At 45.0% G+C, this 24,831-nt stretch overlaps 1 protein-coding gene across 3 annotated transcripts in view; it reads left to right on the top strand.

Moving 5' to 3' along the window:
• The window catches only part of LOC146197610 (uncharacterized), a 34,168-nt gene extending 9,711 nt beyond the window's left edge, over positions 1-24,457 (top strand). Inside the window, exons 1-3 of one of the 3 annotated variants that reach the window (XM_084599519.1) lie at positions 2,037-2,162; positions 11,581-11,912; positions 20,544-24,457. In XM_084599519.1, the coding sequence (XP_084455645.1) occupies positions 11,611-11,912; positions 20,544-22,170 (1,929 nt within the window). In that variant the 5' untranslated portion in view covers positions 2,037-2,162; positions 11,581-11,610 and the 3' untranslated portion in view covers positions 22,171-24,457. Of the gene's footprint in view, positions 1-2,036; positions 2,163-7,711; positions 7,964-11,580; positions 11,913-20,543 lie in introns of those variants that run through there. The other 2 variants (XM_084599518.1, XM_084599517.1) reach the window with 2 other exon arrangements.
• Positions 24,458-24,831: the final 374 nt, after the last annotated feature.

Below are 24,831 nucleotides of genomic sequence, written 5' to 3'. Positions count from 1 at the left end.
CTGCGTGGTAATGATCCTAATCGCCTTCTTTATCCTCTGCTGTCCCCAATGCTGGGCAGAGGGCGCAGAGTCCACTGCTGGACTCTGTTCCGGTTACGGCCCGTTCTACTCTTGTAATATGCCTGGTCCCATCTGCAGACTTCACCCTTCGCCGCCCCCTTCTGCGCACACACTCACGCACTCTTGAGATCCAACAGGCTTTTGTTATACATTCCCCGCGTATGTAATTTTTATTTTCTCTCTTTGATGTCAGCTATAGGATATCGTTAACGTTTCGCTGCCCACTGAACTTACGTCCTATCTGTTAACTCTAACAAACTGTACTGAGAGGCCGTTTAGTCGGACATAACCAAGAACGTAACGTTATGACAACGCGCAGAAAGGACGAGGATAAGAAGGGCGCTTACTTATGTCCGTGTCTTAACGTTGTCATTATGACCCCAATTGCCGCAGCTTAATTTTATGTTTCTTTTTATTTGGTTTGAAGATTTTTTTCTTTAACTACGAATATTAATCGCCAGAGGAGGACAATGGCTGGGTGCAATTGTTGTGAGCTCTGCTTTGTTGGATGCTGGTAAGCTGCTGCGTATACTCGAGAGTAACTGCTAAATATAGCATATTCCAACTCTCCTCGTTAGTTCTGCCTTGTGGTCTGGCTCTGCTCTCATCAATCGGCCTTCCAACACGTATTCACATATCGTGACTGTGACTCACTCCTGCAAGCCTTTTTTCGTGGTTCTTGTTTTCTTCATATTCATTTAGCCTATATACCGGTATAAGATTTTTGCGATTAGGTACGCAGATATAGATGCAAATTCCTTCCATGAATTACTTGGCAGACTGGATAATACTAAGGCGTTCTGCAATAATTTTCAAGTCATATCTACGCATTCCCTAATGAACCTTATGAATGTCTCTTGTTGATCACCCGTGAATAACAGCGCGGAAGTTGCGTCACCTCGCTTGACACTCTTTCGGATTAAAATCACGCATGTCCAGTTCTGGAAGAGTTTGGTCGCTGTGCAGTTTTTGTAGACATTTTTGTCACATTCACATGTGGTTATTTCACGTAATTGTTACGCAATTCATGTATGAGTACGGTGCCTAAACTAAGTCATCTGCTTTCTAGCAGTGTAAGAAGGCTAAAACACTTCCAAGGGTTATATCTCTGTTAAATTGATTATAGTTCGAAAGCACGAGAAGCTGCTGTTTCAGCTCTACAGTCAGCACTATCTTAGAGCCGCCGCATCAAATGGCAGAGTTTTTAACCCTGGCCTCCGCTACTAGCTGCGGTGAAAAGGTGCGCTTGATCTCGCAGGTCGAGAGTCTAATTCTGCTCCTTGTGTCGTCTGGGACTTTCTCCCTCAAATGGCGGACGCTTAAACCTGATTATAACGAATGAGAGCACGCACCCTTATTACCACCCCCCTCTCAATGATTCTTACGCACTTTGATTTACGTACTCTCAGTTCTTGGTTATTTCATGACATTGTTATTACTTTGATCATCTGTGCTCTCGGCTATGAATGAGTAACAGCCTTGTACACATGTAGGTAAATAAAGGTATTTTCTTAAAAAAAAAAAAAGAGAGAGAAAACATGGTTGCGGTGGCTCACTGGTTAAAACGCTCGGCTGTTGAACGTGAGTACCCAGCTTCGCACATCCCCGGTTGCAATCCAGTTCAAAGGCTTTAGTTTTTAACATGCAAGCACCACACATGGTTATATGGTCACTCAATGTTCAATCATGTATGCTCCATCATTCTCTTTGTTGGCTGGAGAACTTGAAACCGCTATATCGGACAAAGTTTGAATTACCTACGTGAGGCCACGTGGTTGTGATCCCACAAAAGAGCTTAGCCTATCAAAGCGATGGCACCAACAAGATCGAACAAGATTCTTGGTCCGTGGTATAGTGAGCGTATGAGTGAATAGAGGCTTATTATATTTTGCATGCACTGGTTTGTATTATATGCTGTGAATGCCAGTCTACGTTGAGTCGACGTCCGGAGGTACCTTCGGTGTTTCAGGTGGCGACGAGCCGGGGCTTGGAATAGCACGGATGGTCTGCAACCGCGGAAGAAGGCTAGGGCAAGACAACGGCAGTAGCGCAGAAACGGGAAGCAGCAGCTGATCAGGCTGGAACAGACCTCTGGTTTAGCGGTGAGAGCAACAGTCGAGTCCATTTATAACGAATCCCACGCCGATTCCAATAACCGTGTATGACGTTCGTTGCAAAACAATCCCCCCCCCCCCCCAAAAAAAAAAAAAGATAAATAAAGATAGAAAGAAAAAAATGCTATCAGACAAAACTGCCGCTTAGTTCTGTAGATTCACCCCTGTGAACGCTTGTTTCTTCAAATCAGTTTCTATCAAGGCGCTTTCTATAGCTTTCCAACGCTTCATGTAATCCTGGCTGATATCCGTTACTTCGGACGGGAGCGATTGGCACCTTCACAGCAAATGGTTACAGTTGGTCGCCATTCGAGCCCTATAGATCTTGGAAAAAGTTTAACTTTTTAGGTAGCCGTCATTATTTGATCACCGCCGTGGGCTCTTGTTTCGCTTTCAGCGCTGCCTCCGTCCCGTGCTGGCTGTGCTTCGGCTTCCACTTCAAAAATTTGTCAAGTCGGTACGCACAAACGCACAAATTGTCCTCGTGGCCGGTCGGCGCACGCTTGGCCAGCGGTTAACTGCAATTTAAGTGCCGTTCTTTCACTGTTTCTTTTTGTGTGTGTGTGTGTGCTTGTATGTGTGTGTGAGGGGGGGGGGGGGGGATTTTTTGAATCACGATCACGGTCGCTTTGATGCTTTTCTCTGTGCGGCTTGACGGAAAAGCGCGCGTTTTTCGACTGCAGAGTGGAGTGTCGCATAGCCGTAATACATATTCTCAATGTGTCTCTATCCTCATTCGTAATAATCAAGCGTGCATTACAACTGCAGCCTTTATAAGTAGGCTCTACAGTGTATATTTGCAGCGGCATGTCACGAAGACCAGCTATTGACTCAGGCATCTTTGTCCTAGTTTAACGACTCTAATTATGTTATTCGTGAATATTTATTTTTGGTAACGAGGCAGAGGAGAGAGAAATCACTCAGAAATTCGCTCATGACTAGAATATGAAATTTCAACCAGCTGCTGGTAAACGAAGTATCGAAAAGATATACATCTACGACAGCGCCACTAACTCAGTTGTATTAACACGGATAGCAAGAAAAAAGAAAGCGCTCTCACGTGCAGCCTAGACCATCTGTTGCTGTCCTTCAGCTGTTATCGATATCATTTACTACTATCCGATGCCGGCTGCTTAGGTGTGGCCAAGTGTGCTCGTTCTTGGATGATGCCGACGGTGGTACTAACCGCAACATGGTAGCGCCCTAGTTTAATGGTAGGCGAACTATATACTGACCGAAGTGCGTGCACCACGTACGTGAAGGCATGGTCGTTCTGCTTAAACAAATGGCGAACTCCTTCTACCCGATGAAAAAAAAAATAATAATAATACCTCTGCGCCCATATTACTCATCACCGTTACCACTCTTGCAACATTGCGGACTGCTTGTGCAACAAATTCAATGCAAGCGCCAGTTGTATGTTGCCGTCCACCTCGTGGTTTTACACTTTGGATCTTTTGCGGCGCAGCAATTGGCCCATTACTGGCACTATGTTGGCGACCTCAGGCCCAGCACAGGACCAGTGCATTGCCAAAATAGTGTCAACGTCAGGCCGATATGACTTGTGCCGCCTGGCTCTCCCACCTCAAAGGAGGAGGAGGAGGAAAGGCAGGGAGGTTAACCAGTAAAAACAACCGATTTGCTACCCTGCACTGGGAGAAGGGGATGAGTGGATATAAAAGTTGTGAGAGAGGGATAGTTGAAGTTAGTACAGTCACATAACAGACCTCAAATGATGGGTGAAATCTTACCCGTAATCGCCACCTCGCTTGCTATTCTCACTTCTTCCATCCAGCTTAAATCATCTAGGTTCTTGGTCACTTCGAGCTTACGCAGAAATATTGCTCAAATTCGCCACCCTTCCGTCGCGCCTCAGCATATGGCTCATCGCTCTTATTGTACGTTCTTTTTTACACTCCATTTCACCTTGAAATTCAGTTTTTTTTTTTTTTGAACAATAATCAACCAACTCGCGGTTCTACATTTCGCATCTTGTCTTCTGTAGTGTACCTCAAATTATATATTAAAATTTATATTGTATATTTAGACGGTATTGACGACCATAAACCTGCACAATTAGAGCTTAATGTCCCGTTAACATGGTGTCTAGAGAGATCCGCGATAACAATATAGTAAATTACAAGAGCATGAATACTGAATTAAACGTATCTTTCATTGAAACATTGTTGTTAAATTTTTCAATAGGTCTGCTTTGAACAGAAGGCGGGTTCTTTTCAAGACTATCATAATTAATCTTGTTGGCATGCACGTTCCCCTGGTTTCTGTCTCTAATAATAAACCTAGTCGATGATTCAATAAAACTATCCATCGTCTGGGGGAAAAAAGCTTGTATATGAAAATATAGTTCGCGCGCACCCAGTCGATTTGGGTGAGTCGCTCCTTTCATACGGCAGGGTGATATCAGAATCAGCCTGCCAGAACCGTTTGCATTCTCGTCACCCCTACGACACTCAGGCACGGGAGGAGGGGGGGGGGGGGGGGGGGGAAGGAATAATGCAGCAGGCAAAAGAAACTTCCCCCGTTGCTTTCGCAGTTCAGCTAGGGTTAACCAAAGCATATTATTATGGGGCGGCGAGCTGGAGAATTGACAGAAGGTGACCGATGAGATGAAAATACTTTAATGATTGCCGGTAGACCTAGAGCGTGAGCTCCTGCCCGCGCCATTGCCCGCTTCTTCCTCGTCCTAACAATATTGATCCGCTACTCGCACTTCCAAAGATGCCATGACGACCTTTCATCGCTTCTAAAATCTAATCCTAAATATTTTGTGAGTTATATCCCTCGGCAATTCTAGTAACCACATCTCGCTCTGCGAGAAAGTCCAACTGCAACTTTCGCTTAGCGAATGTCATCACATCTTACCATGCGAAGACTATTCCAGCTTGCACGTAGCTGCTGAACATGACTACAAATGTATGGCGATCCTATTCAAATCTTGCTGATGATATCGCTCTTCTCAATGCTGACCTTAACGTCTCAACAAGCAATGATATAAATTGCATTAACTGTAGGGTATTGAAAGGCAGTGTTCATCTCAAGCCATATTTTCTGCCTTATCTTGCAGCACTCTTTGTCGATATATTTTGCCCCTACGGGCAGAAAAAAACCTGGAAGATCTCAATATTTAAAAACGGTATATATATTATAAATTCAACAACTGAATACCCACCCTTTACTAACCAGCATTTGCTGCAAATTACTTGAGTACATAACGATTCTTATAGGTTTGATGCAAAATCGAAATTAATTCCTTTTTTTTTTCTAACTAACATAGTTTCCAAAAAGCATTTTCACGTAGCCCGCAGCTATACTAGAATTCACCAATGGCTGTAGCCTCTCGCCATGGGCGCTAATCTTCAAACTTCCTGTTGGTTCTTTAAATTATCAACGCTTCGCTTAGATTTTAGGAAGGCGCGCACTCTGAGCGTGAGTCTGCGCAGGCCCGACGCCCAGTTCAGACTTGTGGGGCCTGCGGTGTTTCAGGTGTCGGCTAGCCGCTAGCGGATGTGTGAATGTTCATACTGTGTGTGTTTCGCCTCTTTGCCAATACACCCATTGAAAGTGAAGCTCGCATTCGTCACTGCTCAGCAGCGCCACTCAACAGAAGGAAAGGGTGTCGCCACGCTCGCACTGCGGTACATCGCGCGACAGTTTCTGACTGCGCGTCCCCGATACCGGGATATGCCATCACGCGCTCTTAAGCGGTTATCATGAAATCTTTTCCAGTCCTGACGTAGCCAGTTTCAATCGAATGACGGGAAGAAGTTGAAATCCAATTTCCTCAGCAATGAATGCCTTACTTGTCGCCCTAAAAGCTAGTTAGAATTTTGAAATACTATCCATATCTTTTTTTTACGTACTACAAAAACTGGAAGTTTTCCTCGGTCTCCCTATCTAGCGAGGGGAGTTTTCTCCATATTGTCGCCTATTCCCGAAGTTCGTGACAATTACGTCGACAGGCAAGTTCGCCCGTCTCCGGTATGTGATCGCTGTTCGTACTATGAATGGTAAAACCTACGTACTGTGCTGCGTAAACATGTGATCTGAAATGGCGTTACACTCGCGAGCTAACCTCAAATTCCTTCGCAGTGACCATGGTTTGCCGTCGAACCCCACCCGTGCTTTTTCCGAGTGACTGCGGGCGACGTGTCTGAGCGCTCGCTCACCGCGATGATAGGAGAAAGAGCGCAGAGGCAGCATTCTTCTCCCTACTACGTGACGGCTTGACTTATCATCTTGAGGTCGCCTCCTGCAGCGGCCGCGCTGGAAGCGAGCCAACGCGGGACAGGTCCCGAGAAGACGCATGATTGAGAGCCCCGAAGACCGAAGACCATATAGCGTGGTTCGCGCCCTTAAGCCTGCCGTGGCAGCGGAGACAGTGGAGCGTCCTGTTAGCGACAAGCGCTCAGTGATTCAGTGATTCGACAGGACCTTGCGACCGCCAACTGGTTAATCATGGCACTGATGAAGCTGATACTGGAGTTCTTCGAGCCCGGGTTTCGTCTCTTCGCTCATGGTGACATAGGTACCGCCAGCCGCGTGCTTACGTAGAACGCTGAGGCAATGTCGACATTACTCTTTTTCTTTGCTTTGATGGAAACATAAAAGAAACACAATAACAGCAACGACAAAACGGAAGTCGGCATGACGATCTATATGTCCTTTGTCTTGGCTTTGTGTATGTTCGTCCGCTTTACGCTCCAATAGCTTATTATCTGCGATAAATCAAGGAAGTTGGCAGTCATGAATGCAATCTCCAAACAAGGCGGCTAGTTCTACTTGCACCAAATCAAAGTGTGTGACTATACTTTGTGCCCGCATACTTTACTCCGCGCAACACGCCTCCTCACAACGTAAATTCGTTCTTTTAAATGAGAAATAGGTGGTCTGTATTGTAGCTATGGAGCTGATTTGTCATTTGAAGAGCTCAGGCCAGGAATCGACCATACCTCGCCGAAGCCATTCAGCGTAATATTCCCCTATAGTATTTTTTTTTTTCGCAAATGTACCCTTCGTCATAAGTGATCTAGATGCAGAGGTGCTATGACGGCTAGAAATGTAAACATCTCCCTGTGGCTGGCCCATGTGTCCAGATCTTTGTGTTATGTGGTGTCGTTGTCTTTCGGCGTCGTCCAGAATGGCGAGACTGCAAGTCACCGTATTGTATTCCGTCAAACACGGCCTTCGTTTTCTCCTTTCTGCACATCCAACGGAAGAATATTTCGTCCAGAAAACGTGTCGCAGTTCACCTGTGACTTCGAAGAGCAGCCAACTTCGCTACTTGGCAAATATTCCTTCGTAGGCCCCCTCGCTTGTCTGAAGGCAAGAATTGTGGACTTAAGGAAATAATTACCAGTGTCAAATGGCCTAGTAATTGAAGTTTACATCCACCACAGTAAAGCCATTCGGCTACAGCAGGCTTTGTAGCGGCGCATAAGGGTAATAATTCCTTCATGTTGTGGAGCCCCGCAGCCGCCATTAGTGTTTTAAACCGCGCGCGCTTTTTTCTGTTTGTGTTGGTGTCTGCCCGGGCAGCGCGAGTACGCATGAGCGAGCTGCCTGGAGCGGGGGCGGCATGTTATCGGCGCGAGACCGAGGGTAGATAAGCGCGTCGGAAGCATGGCTCGGGGCTTTTTCGCCGGGCGGCCGGCCAGCGAAGGGCGACGAGGCAGCGTCCCAGGTCGGCGGTATGTACACGGACGACGGAGCGGAGTCCTGCGAGACGAAGACGGAAGCAGCGCCTACAAGAAAGCCTTAGGAGTGTTAGCGTGAGTGCTGCCACGCGAGAAGCAATGCTTTTGTACCGTCGTCAACGCTTAAGCCCTATTATACTTCTGTCACACGGGCAAGTCCCAACTCCCTCGAACTTCTTTTCCATAAAGGACCACAGAGGGAGTTCAGCCCCAAGGGAGTTGTCGCCGTGTCACACGGCTAAGAATGAGCTCCTCAAAGACGCCGTCAGGGTCCCATTAGGCGCTGTTCGTTTTGTGTTTGCATATAAAATAATCAAGTTAGAAACGGGTAAATTAATTTTTATCTACTTTCCTTTCAACAGTTTGAATTGAATTTAAAATATAAATGTACCTTCATTCATATGAAAGGAATGCGCTGTTACTTTTACTGGCATAGTGGGTTTGTCCTTTCTGCTGGCCACAATGTGCTTGCAAAATTCTTGCGTGTATGCTTGGATATTAGCGCATTTCCTTTTTTCCGTGCTCTACGTAGCGCTATAGTATCAAAATTAGTTAAAAACGCAAAATTAATGCTTAAGTACTTCTTTTAAACCTGTACTAAAGCTCACGGGGAACCAGAGTACTCCCTTTACCTGCTCGAGGGAGATGATTGGAACTCCTTACGCTAGGAACCTCCTTAAACTTCCTTTCCTAAAGGACTGCCGTGTGACACGGTGCGTATCTCCATTGAGATAAAGACTACCTTCGTTGAAGGGAGTTAAAAGGAGTTCAGCCGTGCCCGTGTGACAGCAGTATTACTCGCCCTATCCGCGCCACAGTGTGTTTTGTGTTCCCGCGGTGAAGCCCTGACCCATGTTCCGTTTTATTCTGCATAGTCCATTGTCGCGCACTTCGACGGCATGTTTCTAGCGCAGTTTTGACCAATGCTGTTTCTTTTCTATTTTATACTTTTCTGTTGATCCGGAATAAACTGGTATTTTTAAGAAAGACTTGGTTTTTCACTCGTCGGGCGAGACCATAGCTCGCGGACCCGTATTCTAGAAGGCGGAGCCTTCAATGTAAATCCTATTTTGAATGTTTCTATCGAACAAAGAGAATCGGCGAAGTTCTATCGCTGCTGTGTAATAAGATTTCTTGCACAAAATTGACTTACAGCACGTTGCAAACAGCGCTGGTCGATGTGTATGCAATAAAATGTTGCTTGCGCTCGCGTGAAAATTTCTGGGAATTATGTGCGACAGGACTGGGAGCGAATGCACCGCGCCATATCATAGACTTTCTTGATTGTGCTCAGTGAAATCAAGCGGAAAAAATTTTCACAACATTAATTCAAATGAGGGCAACAATTGTGTCTTTAAAGTATACTTTGGGTATGTCTTAGAAATATCATCGTGTGCTGAAGTGGTGTGCTTCACTTTATTTGCCAAAAGATTCTGGTCGGCTGCCTGATCTAAAGGTTGTTAAAATACAGCTCGACAAGGCCCAGACAGCCGTTAGAAGGCAAAAACAAAATAGCAGACATAGTTCAAGTATTCACATGCACAAAAAAAAAAAAAGTTTGTCAAGAGTTTGTCATTTTACGCCTGTAACAAAAGCAGGATCACCATTTGAAATCAGTGTAAAAATGTTCACAATTTTTAACTCTTCAGTAATACGGACATGGACACGACAGCGGTAACTTGCAACTGTTTTACATAATATGCGTTCACATTACTTCTTGATTATCTGCGGATCGTGTCTTGATTTCTTTTATTTAAGCTGTATCAACGGGCTTTACCACGGCAGGCGTCAGCGAGCTCCTTGTTTCAGAGGTGACTAGGTTCACCTTTAAATGCCAGGGTGCTGTCTAAAAATTCCAGGGCAGAGGCTGGGGCAAGTTGGTACATTACATATTTAAAAAAAAGTAAACCAGCGCCGAACACAAGACGAAGAAAGAACACGACACACAAATCGATAACCACTTATTAGTCAGCGCGATGTGTCGTGTTCTTTCTTCGTCCAGTGTTGTGCTCTGGTTGACGTTTTTCGTCTTTTTTTTTTTTGTTATATAGCAAACCAAAACATTAGTATGTTAAACCAAGCATGTTTTTAACCTCTCGCATTGGGGGCGATCCCTTGGAGGAGCGGCTTCCTGCACTGAAAAGCGTTGCATATGTTGATGTCCCGCTGAGTCGCAACCTTTCGAGGGAGCATCGCAAGGTGCCGTTGCGTCAGTGTGTTGCGCTCTTTGTTAAGCGTAAACACCTTTTCGTCGAAACGCGCCTTGTGTCTCGTACGTGTGAAGAGAGCGTTAGTCGCATACTCGGAACAGTGTGGTGATACTGCGGAAACAGTAAGGAGCCGTCGCGGAGGAAAACCAGTGTCAGGAAAACGGAATGAAGCAGCTGAATAAAATGGATCGCTGAGGAGTGGGGACACCTGTCTCACTTCTTTGTTTCGCGCAGGAGGATACGTGGAAAGATGAATGAAAGGTCATTTATTTTATGTTCAGTTGAGAACCGCTGTCTGTAGTGCGTTGGCACTTCGCGTCAGGATACAAGAAAGCGTGCTAGTCGCTCCGAATTCCAGAGCGCGCGGTGAGGAGAAACATTCAGCCTCGCCACCTGACCACATGCACGAGCGAAAGAGTCCTATGGGGCGCTTACGGTGCAGTGGTGTTGCTTTGTCCGGGTTATGGTGCTCCTGGTACGAAGCGCGTCTACTTACTGCCACAACCGTCAGAGGCCTAGGGAAGCTTCTTCAGATTTGAATAGCACTGTACAACGGTAGGACTTGAATGCCTTCCTTCCCTCTACAGATGAAGGGCAACTAGATGTGTCGAGTGAAGTTTAAGCACTGTATCAGATTGGTTCATCTGTCCAAATCGGATTTCTGATTCTTAGAGTTCGTAGTCGTAACTACCAACTTTGTTGCAACTCAGAGTGAGATGTGCCGCGTATGCATCATTCGATAGTACAGAAGCGCCACTGCGGAAGAAAAATGCAGCTGATTCAGCTAAGTTGGCCAAATGCGATGTATATGTGTGAAAGCAGGTCACGTATCACTGCGTTTTCGGTTCGGGGCTAAGGTTTATATGGTCAGGCTTCAAGCAAAGATCGACGATAGCGGTGACTGGGCCCCTTAGTGGTAGCGCACTATAAAATTTGGAACCAATTAACGCACATTAAAGAGGACAATGTGATAGCGGTGTGTTTGGATACATTGTGCGTGAACGGATGTGAGCTGGCGAGGATAACGATATGCAGTGCACGCCGCGAAACAGGGGCAGTTAAACGCGAGGGAGGATCGGTTGCGGTGATAGCTACCTACATATGAGATTCATTACTCGCTTGAGAAATTCCTGGTTTCGATTCCACTTCGACAGATTTCTTTTTTTCTGGGAGGGTCAAAGGTCGATGCTTCCTCGTCATTTGCCGTTTTCCCAATTTGCTCCGTGAATTGTAAGCCACCTGCAGCCTGCTATGGTTGGCGGGTCGCAAAGTGGGGAGAGGTGAGTAGTTATTTACTCTTCGTCCGTAAATCGATACGGCCGGAACAGCGCTTCTTCAGTCTTCTGATTAGAACTGTATAGTTAACTTAAATGTTAATGGACAATTTTTGATTGAATCTAAAATCCTCCATGGTGGTTTCTAAAGGAAAGCAGCAACGTAGAAAAGAAAACTTGTATTTTTCGCACAAATTTCATGACGCAGGATGAGGTCACCTGAGCGGATGAGGTCACGATGAGCGTGCCATGGCTGCCGCGGTTTCGGCCCCTGTTCCTGCTGGTGACGGCGCTCAACGTGCTGCTGCTATACAGCGCGGGCCACTACCTGTGGACTCCGAGGTCGACGCCGTCAATGGCGGAGAGCTCGGGGTCTGCCGGTGGCGCCTGGGATCGTGCCACTCCCATCGGCCACCGCATCCGGACACCCGGCTGCACGCTGCCCCAGTTCGACCCATTCGACCCGTCCGTGAGGCCCTACTTCCGGCGGCGCTCCGACGGCAGCAGATGCAATGGGAGGCCCAACTTCATCACCATTAGGTGAGGTTTCTCTGCTTATCGAACCAGAACCCTTGATTTTGTTACTTGGTGGAACATTCCACACGAGGGCTATGGTGCCAAACCCTGGTCAAATAAACGAGAGGTTACCAGACTGATACGGCACCTGTATACTAGACGATCGCCCTCCAGTTGCGTCGCCTGCGCTCAGCTTCACGACTCAATAAGCATAGTAAGGCTCGTTGGTCAACATATCCCTTCTTTTATGGGTAACTTCGAATTTCCAGGATTACAATGGTCTGTTTTGCACGTACTGGCAATTAGTTCTATTTCATAAACTAAGAGTTCGCACAAAGTGTCATAAATGTTTAGCCCTCCACAACCCACCCAGAAGTTCTGGACAATGGAATTGTTTCATTGTAAAGCTGTTTTTCTTTTCTTTTCTTTTCTTGGGCTCCAAGATTACCTCGGAAGGAGACTGCAGCCATGAAATTAGGAGACGCCTGCTTCTGGGAAAGAGAGCAATGGTTAGCCTTGACCGCCTAGTAAAGAGCAGAGACATTAGTCTGCCAACCAAGATCCGTATAACTCGTGCTATGGTCTTTCCAGTTGTGATGTATGGATACGAGAGTTGGACTGTGAAAAAGGCTGACCGCCGAAGAATTGACGCGTTTGAATTGTGGTGCTGGCGAAGACTCTTGGGAGTTCCTTGGACTGCCAGAAGATCAAATCAGTCAATATTGTCGACCATAAACCCTGACTGCTCACTGGAGGGTCAAATTCTAAAGTTAAAGCTCAGCTACTTTGGTCATCTGATGAGAAAAGAGGAGTCGCTGGAGAAAGATTTGATGTTGGGAAAGGTTGAGGGTCGCCGGAGAAAGGGTAGGCAGCGAACGCGATGGTTAGATGGCATCCTCGAGGCACTGCAGATGAAGTTATGTGATGTTAGGAAGATAGTGAGAGACCGGAAAGCGTGGCGTGACATGGTCAATAGGGTCACGAAGAGTCGGACACGACTGAACGACTGAACTGAACTTATGAACGCAGTGTTTTTACAGATACGATTTTACCCATAATATTCAGTACGAGCATATCCGTATATTGCCCTTCGGGACACATAGTTTTCTCCTCTTGTCAAAACGTCACCCCGCAGGCTTTCAATCGCAGCTTTTACTGCTTAGTGCGAGCGCAGGACAAACTTTATACACAATAGTTTGCTGGGTGTCTCGAGATTAGACTACTCTTATCAGTGTGCTCAAAGCATTGCCCTGCAATATTCCATTAATTCCTATACAATAGTCAAAAACACATTATATAGGTTTCATTGGCAGGTAGCTTAACTCTCTGTGTGAACCTAGGATAAACTTTAAAACAAGAGTTTTCTGCACATTAGTAGGTAAGTTAATTCCCACCAATATATTTTCTAACAGCATTTTACAATATTTTACAGCTATCTGAAAGATAAAAGGGATGTCCAGGAAAGCCACTCTTGATTGTCACACACGCTACTATGGGGTCATAGAGAAAGTCGTCGACATATTGCATTTAGTATGGGCTTCTCTGGAACTCTGTTCACAGATAATACTTTCCCAAATTAAGCGATCACCCCGTATTAAATTTCTCAATGGTGGTCCCTATGTAGAAAGAAATTGGGACTGGTAAATCACTGCATGATTATCACAGTATGAATCAGATTAAACTGCAAATAAAGATAATTTATTGACTTTGTTTCCGGACTGACATAGGAGCTGGCGGAACTGAATTAAATCGGAGTCGCTATTTAAGATCAGATTTGATCAGCTTGCTAAGCGTTTCATACTGTTCCTTATTAAATCTTGTAACCTACCCTTGTAGACCGCTGCCCACTTGACTTGTGTTTTTCTATCAAAGCAGGGCGCTTGGGCCTATTTGCGAAAATGTACGAAGCCCGTACCGCTGCTGAGTGTATCGCTTATATTTCTGAAAGTGCGTGCGTACGAGAGGGCTCTACAAATGGTTATTTGAGTAGATATCTATCTCATCGTGTATCCTGATGGCTCACATGCTGAGCGGCTAGGAGTGAAAAAGGCATTATTGAAGTTTAAAAGACACTGGCCATAGGGCACTGCTGGGCACACATTCTGTCACTTGAGCGCGGCAAAGACCAAGTATTTACCACAGACTACTCTAAGGTTAACTCCACATGTGCATCCTTTCACAATAGGTTAGAGCCAAGGGAGGTAATTTCTAGGTTGTGTAACAGGGCTTCTGCACCATTTGCGCATGTCCTATACATCTGAGGGAGCAGGAACAAAAATCTCTCTTTCAGGATGTTCTTTTCAACACTGGGGTAGCATTGTGAGCTGCACGGCGTGGCTAAGAGCAATTCCATTGAGCTCTAAACTTCTTGAAATAGTGTGCATAAACGCCACCACTCAAGGCTGCTGAAATACAATTTCCCAGAGATTTTGAAATACATTAAATAATGGCAGAAAATGCCGCAAGCAGCTAATTCACCAGACAACCCGCGAATTGTGTGAACGAAAATCGCTGTTGCCCGACTGCAGAAAATTGCATTTATTTATTTATTTATTTATTTATTTATTTATTTATTTATTTATTTATTTATTTATTTATTTATTTATTTATTTATTTATTTATTTATTTATTTATTTATTTATTTATGTAAGTTACCTACTCGTTTATTTGTTTACTCATTTATTATACCTACATGACACCGAAAGGCATTATTGCAGAAGGGTTAATAAATCAAAAGCACAGATAAAATGCAACACAGCAAAACAGAACTTAGTAAAAAAATAAAGCCAATAACAACTCTAGTGGAACATCAAACAAAGGTACAGGCCACATCCCTGGTCCGCGCAATCAACTACGAGGGCAGCAAATACCAAAGGCGAACGATATTTTCTAAGGCAGCCTGGAAGTTCAGGTTAACAAATACTCAATTCGTCATCATATTCCAGTCATTTATTGTATTAGGGAAAAATGAGTACATCAGAATTGTAATTCGGAATATTAAAACTAATATTAATTAATTCTAACTTTCATGGTATTGTCCAACCTTCTAGAACACTAAGAGGATCCCTTAAATAGAGTGTTTTAGCACTTCTGGTTTTATTGTTCTAGGTATATTATGCAAGAAGTTTAATCGCTGCATTTTTCCTTGTTAGGACATATATAACAGTTCCACCAAAGCGATTATTGAATTTCGGAGCCCTTACCATGGAAATCAATCTTCCAGTTACAAATCTCGCGCACGTTTCTGGACTCGCTCTAATTCGTCCTTTAAGATATTCGTAAGCGGATCCCATCAAGAACTGGTCTAATATTCGTGAGGTACAATGCCCTTTTTTGGGATTCAATTCAATTCAATTTTAATTCAATATATTTATTTGCCAAAAGATTCTGGTCGGCTGCCTTAGCTAAAAGCTGTGAAAATACAGCTCGACAATGCCCAGGCAGCCGTTACAAGGCGAAAAAACCAAAACAAAAAACACGACATAGTTAACATATTCACATGCACAAAAAAGAAAGTGTCATTTTACATCTATAACAAAAGCAGAATCACCATTGAAAATTAATGCACAAATGTTCACAGAACAGAATGCTCTTCAGAAATATATTGCAGAAATATATTCCGTATACTGACATGGACACGGCAGCGGAAACTTGCAACTGTTTTACATAATATGATAACTAATATGATATAACCATTTTGAGAATTGATGTGGTAAAAACAACGAAATTACGAAATACAAACTTATATCAGCGAGAATGTTTCAGCTACTTCTATAAAAATAACAGATGTAATGCATTCTTTGTTGGCTGGTTATCTCATTGTATCTATTTTAAAGTTTTGGAAGATTATGTTGTAATGCTTGTAGCTAAGACGGGAAGCCTTGGTGCCTACAGCATCAACGTGTGCAGTCCATTCTAATGTCACTGTAAACAATGCGCCGAGGTACTTTACGCTGTCAGCTACTTGGCCAAAGCATTGGTATTATATAGCGCCTGCCGACTCTATAAAGCGGAGGTGCTGAGATCAGTGTTAGAGGAAAATAAAGATGGACAGCGCATGCTCGGAGCGCAGGTACGGCACGGGCTGTTCAGAATGAGAAGCCTGCCACACTGGTCATCTTGCTCTGGTGCTCCATCGCGACAATATATACTATAGGTGCCACACTTTTGTGTGTAAATTGCAACTGGACAATTGCTGTGTTGAGATTTTTTTTTGTTCATCTATCACACCGCGCTCAGCTTATACAGATCAGAAGGCAGCACAATATATCATCTTCGCCCGAGGTAGGGCGATAAAGAACACAATAATCTGCATACAGTCTAAAACGAGAGCACATATCACTTGGCAGATCATTCACAAAACCAAGAAACAACAATGGTAAGAGGACCGAGCCTTGCAGCACTCCCGATAATACACCAACCGAATGCGAAGTTGCACCGTTTACTACCATACAATTAATCTTCAATCCAACCGCGAAGTCTACAAGGAATACCTATATATGATAGCTTACTTGGAAGCAATGAATGCGAAACTACAGCGAAAGTATTGTTGTGGTTGTTGTTTTCGTGTATAAAAGGTCAAGCTTCACTCCGGTATTCTATAACGCCTTTTGCCTACTCATCCTTGTAAATCAAAACTGAAATAAAAAAAATAAAAAGTAAAAAAAAAAAACGTGTCAATTTGAACACCGCTATCTATACCTACTGCAATATCATAGATGAACTTGGTGAGCTGAGTCGCACAAGGCAGACTCGAACGAAAGCCATGCTGAGCGGTGGTGAAGACGTTATCAGTACGTTGCTTCATAAGACAAGAATATATAATGTGTTCTAATGCTTTACAAGGGACCGAGGTTAGGACACTGGTCGGTAATGAAGTGCCAGCGACTCGAACAGTGCTTTTTGTGGTTATTTTCGTGTTTTCCTTTTAATGTTTTACTCTCTGAATTACTTGTCCTTTGTATCCCTAACTGTTTAGCGATGTGCCATGTCATCTTTGATTCTAAAGAAATCGCTAATTTTATATTGCCGCTGCCGGCATTCACCATATTATAGAGACACTGAGCCAAATGAGAGGCTGGCTTGTATCGATAAAGCACTGCGTTTTATTCAAAATCGACCTTTTATAATTTAAAAAGGACAGAAAAGAATAATTGAACTGCCATCATCGGTCGCATTTGCTAGTGAAATATTTTTTCGATGCGGATCCCGGAGGACACACCACATTGCCATTGACTTAAGAACAGTGACAACCTTTTCGTTTCGGTATAATGACGTCACGTGCTTGAACTGACTGGCGGGAAGATCTTTAAGTACAATTTCCTCAGTGATTAATGTGTCTTGTACTGGCGGACAAGCGTCAGCATATACAGAAAGGACAGGTAATCAACGTTTCCTGAGAAGAATGAAGAATGACTTTTTAATACAAACAAGTTGAAAAGAACTCCTTTTTATTACTCTGTATCTGCATTAAAGTCTTCCCACAGCCTTAGTGACCTCAGTGAGCTCCTGGCCATTTGTAAAATGTTCAACGTCACACCTGCAGGCATAAAAACCTGGAAATAAATATTCACCTCATTATTACAGACACCATTATCTCATACACTATTTCATATCAGGTTATTTTCTGACAAGATGTAGATTTTTCCGAAGGTAGTCCAGTTTTTCCATCGTCCTCAGCATGGTCTCCGTAAGTCATACCCACGTGCGACATAAAATGTACTTATGAAAAAAGTACGTATACATTAAATCTGCTATCTCTGTTTTTTATTTCTGAGCTTTCGTCAGACCCTTTGAGAGAGTTTCTCGTCAGCATTTGCTACTGAAGCTCACGATCAAACTTGTTGCATAAATGTTCTCAGGCGGACTGGATGATACCTGGCATTCCGCTATATAGCACTTTATCATTTCTAACAAGGGTTATTCCTCTCTAGATCTGCTTATTAACAACAAGGGTGTGAACGCAGCAGCGATCACTAAGCTCCGAACGGTGTGCGAACAGGTCATCCGTATGCTATCTCGGATCGCAACCAAGAAGAACGGTATGCAAGAAAAAGATACCCTTAGGCTAATACAGGCCTTTATCATCTGCAGGATAGTGTACGTGACCCCGTACCTTCGGAATACCGATCTAAACCAACTGGACGTTATCATTCCAACTGCTTATAAGAAGGCGCTCGGGTTACCCATGAAAGCATCTATGCAGCGTCTGCTATAACTGGGGGTGCACAATACGGCTGATGAACTGATAAGTGCCCATCTTACAAGCCAGGTAATGCGACTGGCCGCAACCGACTGGTCGCAGGGTCTTAGAAAATTTGAACATTTGCTTTCGACGACAAGTGGCTGGGAGACAAGGTAAACCTCAAGAGTGGAAGAACAAATTCTTTACGCTTCCGCTCTCCAAAAATATGCACCCGGAGCATCATCGTGCTAGACGAGTGGCGAGAAGCAAGAAGATGAACGAATCTTATTCAAGAGAAGAAGGAGCCGTCTTCGTGGACGCTGCGGGTCCTGTAGCGGGAATATCAACAATATCAGTGGTGCACCAAATGCAAGTCGTGGACGGGCTTTCAGTTCGTAACGGAGATACGCAGGCTATGGAGGTAGTGGCGATAGCCCTAGCCGCAACGCACTCCGCATCGAAATACATAGTTACAGATTCCCAGGCAGCTTATAGAAACTATATGCGTGGCAGAATCACGCCGCTTGCCTGCAAAATTCTGATCATTGTAGGACTTCAGCTGCACAGAAGGAGCTAATATGGGTACCAGGTCACCAGGGAGTTGAAGGAAACGAGTGCGCACACGCTTCGGCCCGAGCTTTTCTTCCCCGGAATCCTTCTACGTCCTCCTTTGCTGATTTAGGCTACCCCTTTCCATTAACAACATATTTAGAGATATTACAGCATCTGCGCCTTGAAAGGCAGACATTCCCGAAGCCGGCTAAGGGTCTTAGTAAATCGGAAGAGCGTCACCTTCGAAGGTTACAAACTATGTCATTTAATAATCCAGCAACACTTCACGCAATTGAGCCCGAATCCTTTTCGGTGCAGTGCAAATTTTGTGGCCAGAAGGCAAACTTATACCATATGGTATGGCATTCTCAACAAAATACCAGCATTGATATAATAAATCAGCTACGTGGGAAGGCTGGGAGGCGGCCCTGTCCAGCTCGAACCTCGAGGAACAACGAGCCCTCGTCGAAAGAGCACGGGTGCGCGGCTTTTACCAACCGTGTCCCGGAATAGGGACCCGACCAGCCTTCCCTTAATCTAAGCCAGTGTCAATAAATGTTTTCACCATCATCTCTAGGTCTAACAAATGACATTAAAAATTTACGAGAAATGTTAAACCGTGTGCATCCACTGCACGGCTGAATACTTACTAACATATTTTCTATTACGTGGCATCGCAATCGCATCCGAAGCATGATCAGGCACCTAGCCGCTCACTGTGCTTCTAATCATAGCTGGAAACCCTCATTGGGCACGACGCTAAGACGGCGATTCTCACGCTAGAATACCTAAATATAACTTCCACTTTGCTCCCGTGCAAAATCATTGGTCATTTGATTTGCAACAAGAGTACGCAACCTTGTTATGGGAGCCGGCTGGAACCTTTTTTTTTTTTTTTAAATTAACCAACCAGATGCCATCTTAAAGAAAATTAAAGCGGCGCTTCTATCGTTTTAAACCATTACCGCACATCCAGGGTATCAAGCTTGAAATACGACTTGGCATTAAAATCATTTCCATCTCATCGGGAAACTGAAACTGAACGGTTATCCGTCACTCCCAAGATTATCAGAACGATAAGTTACGATATGAACTGCTCATTCCATACACATAAACAAATCATAGCGATTGGAGCACACGCATAAGAAAGTCATGATCCCATGTTCTTGAGAGTGGAGCAATGACATATAAATGGTCTCTGATGACCACCATGATTAAGTAGGTACTGATATATCGCTCGTAAATCTGGTTAATGATGACATGAGATGCTCTATAAACACCGGCTTCCAACTTCCGCCACAGGATACCAACAGTGCAAAACAAGAGAATAAGGCGCGCGATGGAGAGATTGAGCACCAAGTTTCCATACATAGGGTCATTTGTTTAACCTACACCAGCTACACAAGTGTAGCAAATTTCTTATACCTACAAGGGATTTTCGCTGTACTTGGATAGCTGGTGTAGGTTAAAAAATGGCCCTACTGACAGCCGGGGGAAAAGCCTGGGATTAAACGCAGTCAGAGGCGACCAGGTGTCTGCCCTCCTTCTTCTATACATGCAACATCATTGTGTTTTACAAATTCATTCATCCATCGTACGTCGAGAAACTGGAACCGAATTGCCTCCAAAGACTTTATACCATTCCGAAACACTGCAACAGTTGTGATTAATATACTATAATATCGTAATAAGCGGACCAAATTGTTTTATTATTGCTTTTTTGTACGTATAATTGGTTATTACCTGCTGCTATATGGTGAATCTCATATCATATAGCCCTACACTGTTGAGAGACAATGCTGAACGCATTTAGAGTAAAAATAAAGCAATACAGTGTGTATAAATTAGAACAAATCGCGTAATATTTTAGCCTGTCTACATCTGAAGGGATACTAATTGGTGAACTATATCATTTGCAGGCATGGATTCCCGGCTCTGATTCCTGAGAACCTGGAGGAACATGGCGTGCGCTTAGAAGACCTCATTTGCTTTTACAAAGAAATCTACCGAAATGAATCTCTAGATAAGCCAGACGAAAAATATTTCTACGGACCCAGAGAGCCTTTGCTGTTTGAAAGGCCGTTGACAAAGGATTTCCTCTTTGTGGAATGCGCCACGATCCAGTATCCCGATGAACCATTTCACGACCAGTTTCTCCTGAACCCGATCATCATGAGCAGCGTTGAAGACCGCTGCGCGATGACAACTGGCGGGACTCCCCATAACCTCAGCGTTTTGGTGCTGGGTCTAGACTCGGTCTCATACTTGAACTTGGACAGGCACCTACCGGAAACAGCCAAGTTTATGCGCGAAAATCTTGATGCGTTTGAGCTGCGTGGATACAACAAACTTGGTGACAACTCATATCCTAACCAGGTCCCGCTCATAACCGGCCTCAAAGACTTCGAAGCGACCCACGCTGCTCCAGATGGCTTTTATGACAACCTTACTGACCAGTTCATCTGGAAGCAATATAGTAAGCGAGGCTACCGAACAATGTTCCTCGAAGAGTCTCCGTTTTATGGTCTATTCAATTACTTCAGCCAAGGATTTCGACGCGCGCCGGCTGACTACTACCTAAGGCCTGTCATCATGGCCATGGATGACTCGCCCAAGAAGAAGCAGGACTGGCAGCGGGTTCGATGCCTGGGTCCCATAATGCCTTTTGAGGAACTGCTTGACTACCTTATTCGATTCACGGACACGATGGCTGAGCGACGCTTCTTCTCCTACACCTGGATCAGCGAGATCACTCACGATTCGCTGAACAGTGCAGGTTACGCGGATGAGCCTTTCCGGCGAACTCTAGAGAAACTTCAATCTTCAGGGACGCTCAATCACACGGTTCTCGTCTTCCTGAGTGATCACGGCTTAAGATTCGGAGATGTGCGCGCCACGTACATAGGCAAGTTCGAGGACCGGCAGCCTTTCGCATTCTTGGCCTTTCCGCCCTGGTTTCTCAAGCAGAATCCGGAGGCAGCTCGCAACCTGCGCATTAACCAGCAGCGCCTCACTACGCACTTTGACGTTCATGCTACGCTGGTCGAGCTGCTCGACTACCCTAACGTCCAGCATCCGAATACCACGTATGGAATCAGTTTGCTGCACGAGGTTCCGGACACAAGGACGTGCGCCGACGCTTCCATCACGCATCACTGGTGCACGTGCAATGCCCGGGCCGACGGCGGCGTGTCGGCCGAACTGGCCTGGTCACTGGCCAACCACTTCGTATCGAAGATCAACGGCTGGGTTGCACAGGCAGTGCGCAAGTGTGCCGTGTACCAGCTGCTTCATGTCATGGATGTGACGGCGCTCCAGGCGACGCCTGGTGAGCGCGCGGTCAACACTAGCCATTATTGGGTTACCGTCAAGCTGTCTCCTGGCCAGGCAGTGTTTGAAGGAACTGTGCGTGTGCGCGGGAATAACTTCACTGTGTTGAAGGAGGTCAGTAGGTGCAACTGGTTTTCTGGCCAGTCGTTCTGCGTACGCAACCATTGGTTGGAGAAGTTCTGCTACTGCCTGAGGACGATGGGAGAATTGATTTGACGTCAGAGTTCTCTCATATAGACCGTTCGCTCAGTGATGGTTGAAAGTGTGACGACCAGTGTGAGTCGACGAAAGCTGTAGCGCTTCCTCTAAGCGTAGCGAAATCTGGGATCGTATTCCGAGTTCGCGTCGTTTTCACAAGGGTTGTTTTCGCCGCTTTCATCCTTATTTGATTGATGGGAACGCCGGAATTAGAAATGTTGGCAACCGAACTGACATCCGGTTTCGGTGTTTTCACGAATCAGATTACTCGAGGAGAGGGCGAAAGCGACGAGCGTAGTTGACAAGTTTAATGGTTTCGACGACTTAATTCTTCATGAAGTGACTTTTGCAGTGTAGTTACAGCTCAAGACTTGAAAACGAGTAATTACGGACTTGAAATTAACCTGGATCTTACTGCTGTACCGCAGTGGTTAGGGCGCTCGACTACTGAGCCAGGAGACTTGATTGTGGTCTCGGCCGAAGCAAGCGCGTTTAAATAGAAGCGAAACGCAAAGCACCGTATACTATGCGATTTAAGTGTACGTTAAGCAACCCTGAAGGGTCTAAATTATTCGGAGCCACCCACCACGGCGCCCCTCATAGTCTGAACTGCTTTGCAAAGCTTAGCGCCATAAATCAAGCCAAACCCAAGTTATCTAAAGCCAGTTTGTGATGACTTGTTACAATGTCATGTGCTGTGTCTGCGCTGTAAACGTGCCATCGCTGAGGATAAGTGCGGAAGTGCTATGGCTTCTGAGAAGCGGATATTTCGCAGTCTCCACCGTCATTGTAAATGTACGCGGCTCTCTGCAAAATGTGATATAGGTGTCTCCTCCGGGAGGCCTCCCATTTAGCCTTTGCAATCGATTGCGCTTCGCCAGTTGACTGGAGTCGTACAGTGAAAATACATTTACTCCTGGCTGTTGGTGCCTTCTCCGGCTGCGAGATATGCAAGGTTACCAGCTATAGGAGCGAGCGAAGAAGAGATCCGCAAGATTTCTAGCTCATTTTTCGTTTTCCGTTTCATGTCCTATACGCAAAGAGTAACTAGTCAATCGCGCTCTTGCGTTTACCCTGACGCTCCTGCTGGGTTATGTATTAACATTGGCGACAGAATAATATACTACGTGATCGCGCTACTTGCACTGAAGACCCTAGAGTGTCTCACCGCTCTGGTAGCCGACTGTAGCCAGTGCCGTGCACTGGAAGAATCTGGAGCCTTGGTTATTAATTTCATTTTTTTTTTGGCCTATAACGTTTGACGGTCGTTTGTTGCTCTGTTAAGTGCGGCTGCTTTTCGTTCGCGTTCTTTTTCTTCTTGGTTTTATGAGTCCGATGTTTATCATATGACATCAGAAATCTTATTTTGTACAAAGCTTTGCCAAAGAAAACGTGTCGAAGTTTGTATTTATTGTGTTTTGCAGTGCTGCTGCGCTGCCTGCTTCCTGTTTTGTTCGGCTCAGGCCTCTTAGTCACAAAATGAGTCTGCGTTGTGATAGCTCTTCTTTGTGGTACGCAAATATGGCAACTAATACCTCGTTCGGTGGGAGTTCCTGCAATTTCAGGTATCTAACCTCAATCGGCGCTGTGCATGTATATCGGCTTAACTGCGTGAAAGGAAACCAACCAAGGCCGCAAGAACGGGCAGCCGTTCATTTCCCTCGTCTTCCTGCTGTGGTCTTGATGTCTTCCGTGGGACGACAGCCCGCATAACTGAAAACGCATCCAGAATACACTTCCCATTATTATGTCGAGCCGATGACTGTTCGACTCGACGTAAACTTTACTCTTTGCCAGCGGCGCTAATCAAGTGCAGCCAGAGAGGTACGTTCTCCAATAAGAGTACCATAATCTTTCAGCAAGGCTCACTTTACTCATTGTCTATAGTTCGTAGCTCTTAACAAATTTTCAGCCTTCGATCCATCCTTCGCGACGTATTCAGCCACCAAATAACAAAACCGAATAACGAGTTATTTCTCCTTAATGTATTCCATCCTGTGAACTACTTCGAACGTTTGTCGGAAGGCCCCCAGCGTGAGACACATTCGGTCGTTGTTTCGACTTAGTCGGCAGATACACTGGCGGGTTCTTCCTCCAAAGTGATCAGTGTACTTCCCTTGCCGGCGAGAAGCGACTACTCGCTGACACATATATCTCTCGCGACTTCGGCTTGATGTTGGGTGTCTTTTCCAACGCGACAGCCGGCCCCTTAAGGAATGCCGAATTTTTCGTTCAACAAGGGTATGCCGCATATCTACGGTGCAGTACAGCTGAAAAGCAAAAAAAAAACAAAGAAGGAAGGAAAGTAGAGATGCCACGCTCGAGTCAAGGGATAATGGTGGTGATAGAAACACCACGAAGTGTCTAGAATCTTTTCCGAAAGCAAGGACCTTTGTAGGCTTTCTGACATCAAGGCCTGGTTCGGAAGATGAGTGCTCATTTCCTCCCATATCCTATCATGCGCATTTTACACTTGTAAATAAATTTTCTTCATCCTTTACGGCTCTCCTCGTCTATTTTATTCGGTTACATGGCTCGGTATTCAGCTAGAAAAAAAAAAGGTAGCGTCGATCCCATATTACGAGACGCAATTTTTGATCGACCTGTTGTAATAATAACAATAAAAAACTTTCTGTTCTATTGTACGGTTACGTACACGTTTAATAGTACTCACTATTT

The sequence above is a fragment of the Amblyomma maculatum genome, chromosome 3 (genome assembly GCF_055883805.1).
Source record: "Amblyomma maculatum isolate TAMU_Amacu chromosome 3, ASM5588380v1, whole genome shotgun sequence".
NCBI classification, from domain to species: domain Eukaryota; kingdom Metazoa; phylum Arthropoda; class Arachnida; order Ixodida; family Ixodidae; genus Amblyomma; species Amblyomma maculatum.
This window is presented reverse-complemented; position numbering and strand designations above follow the sequence as displayed.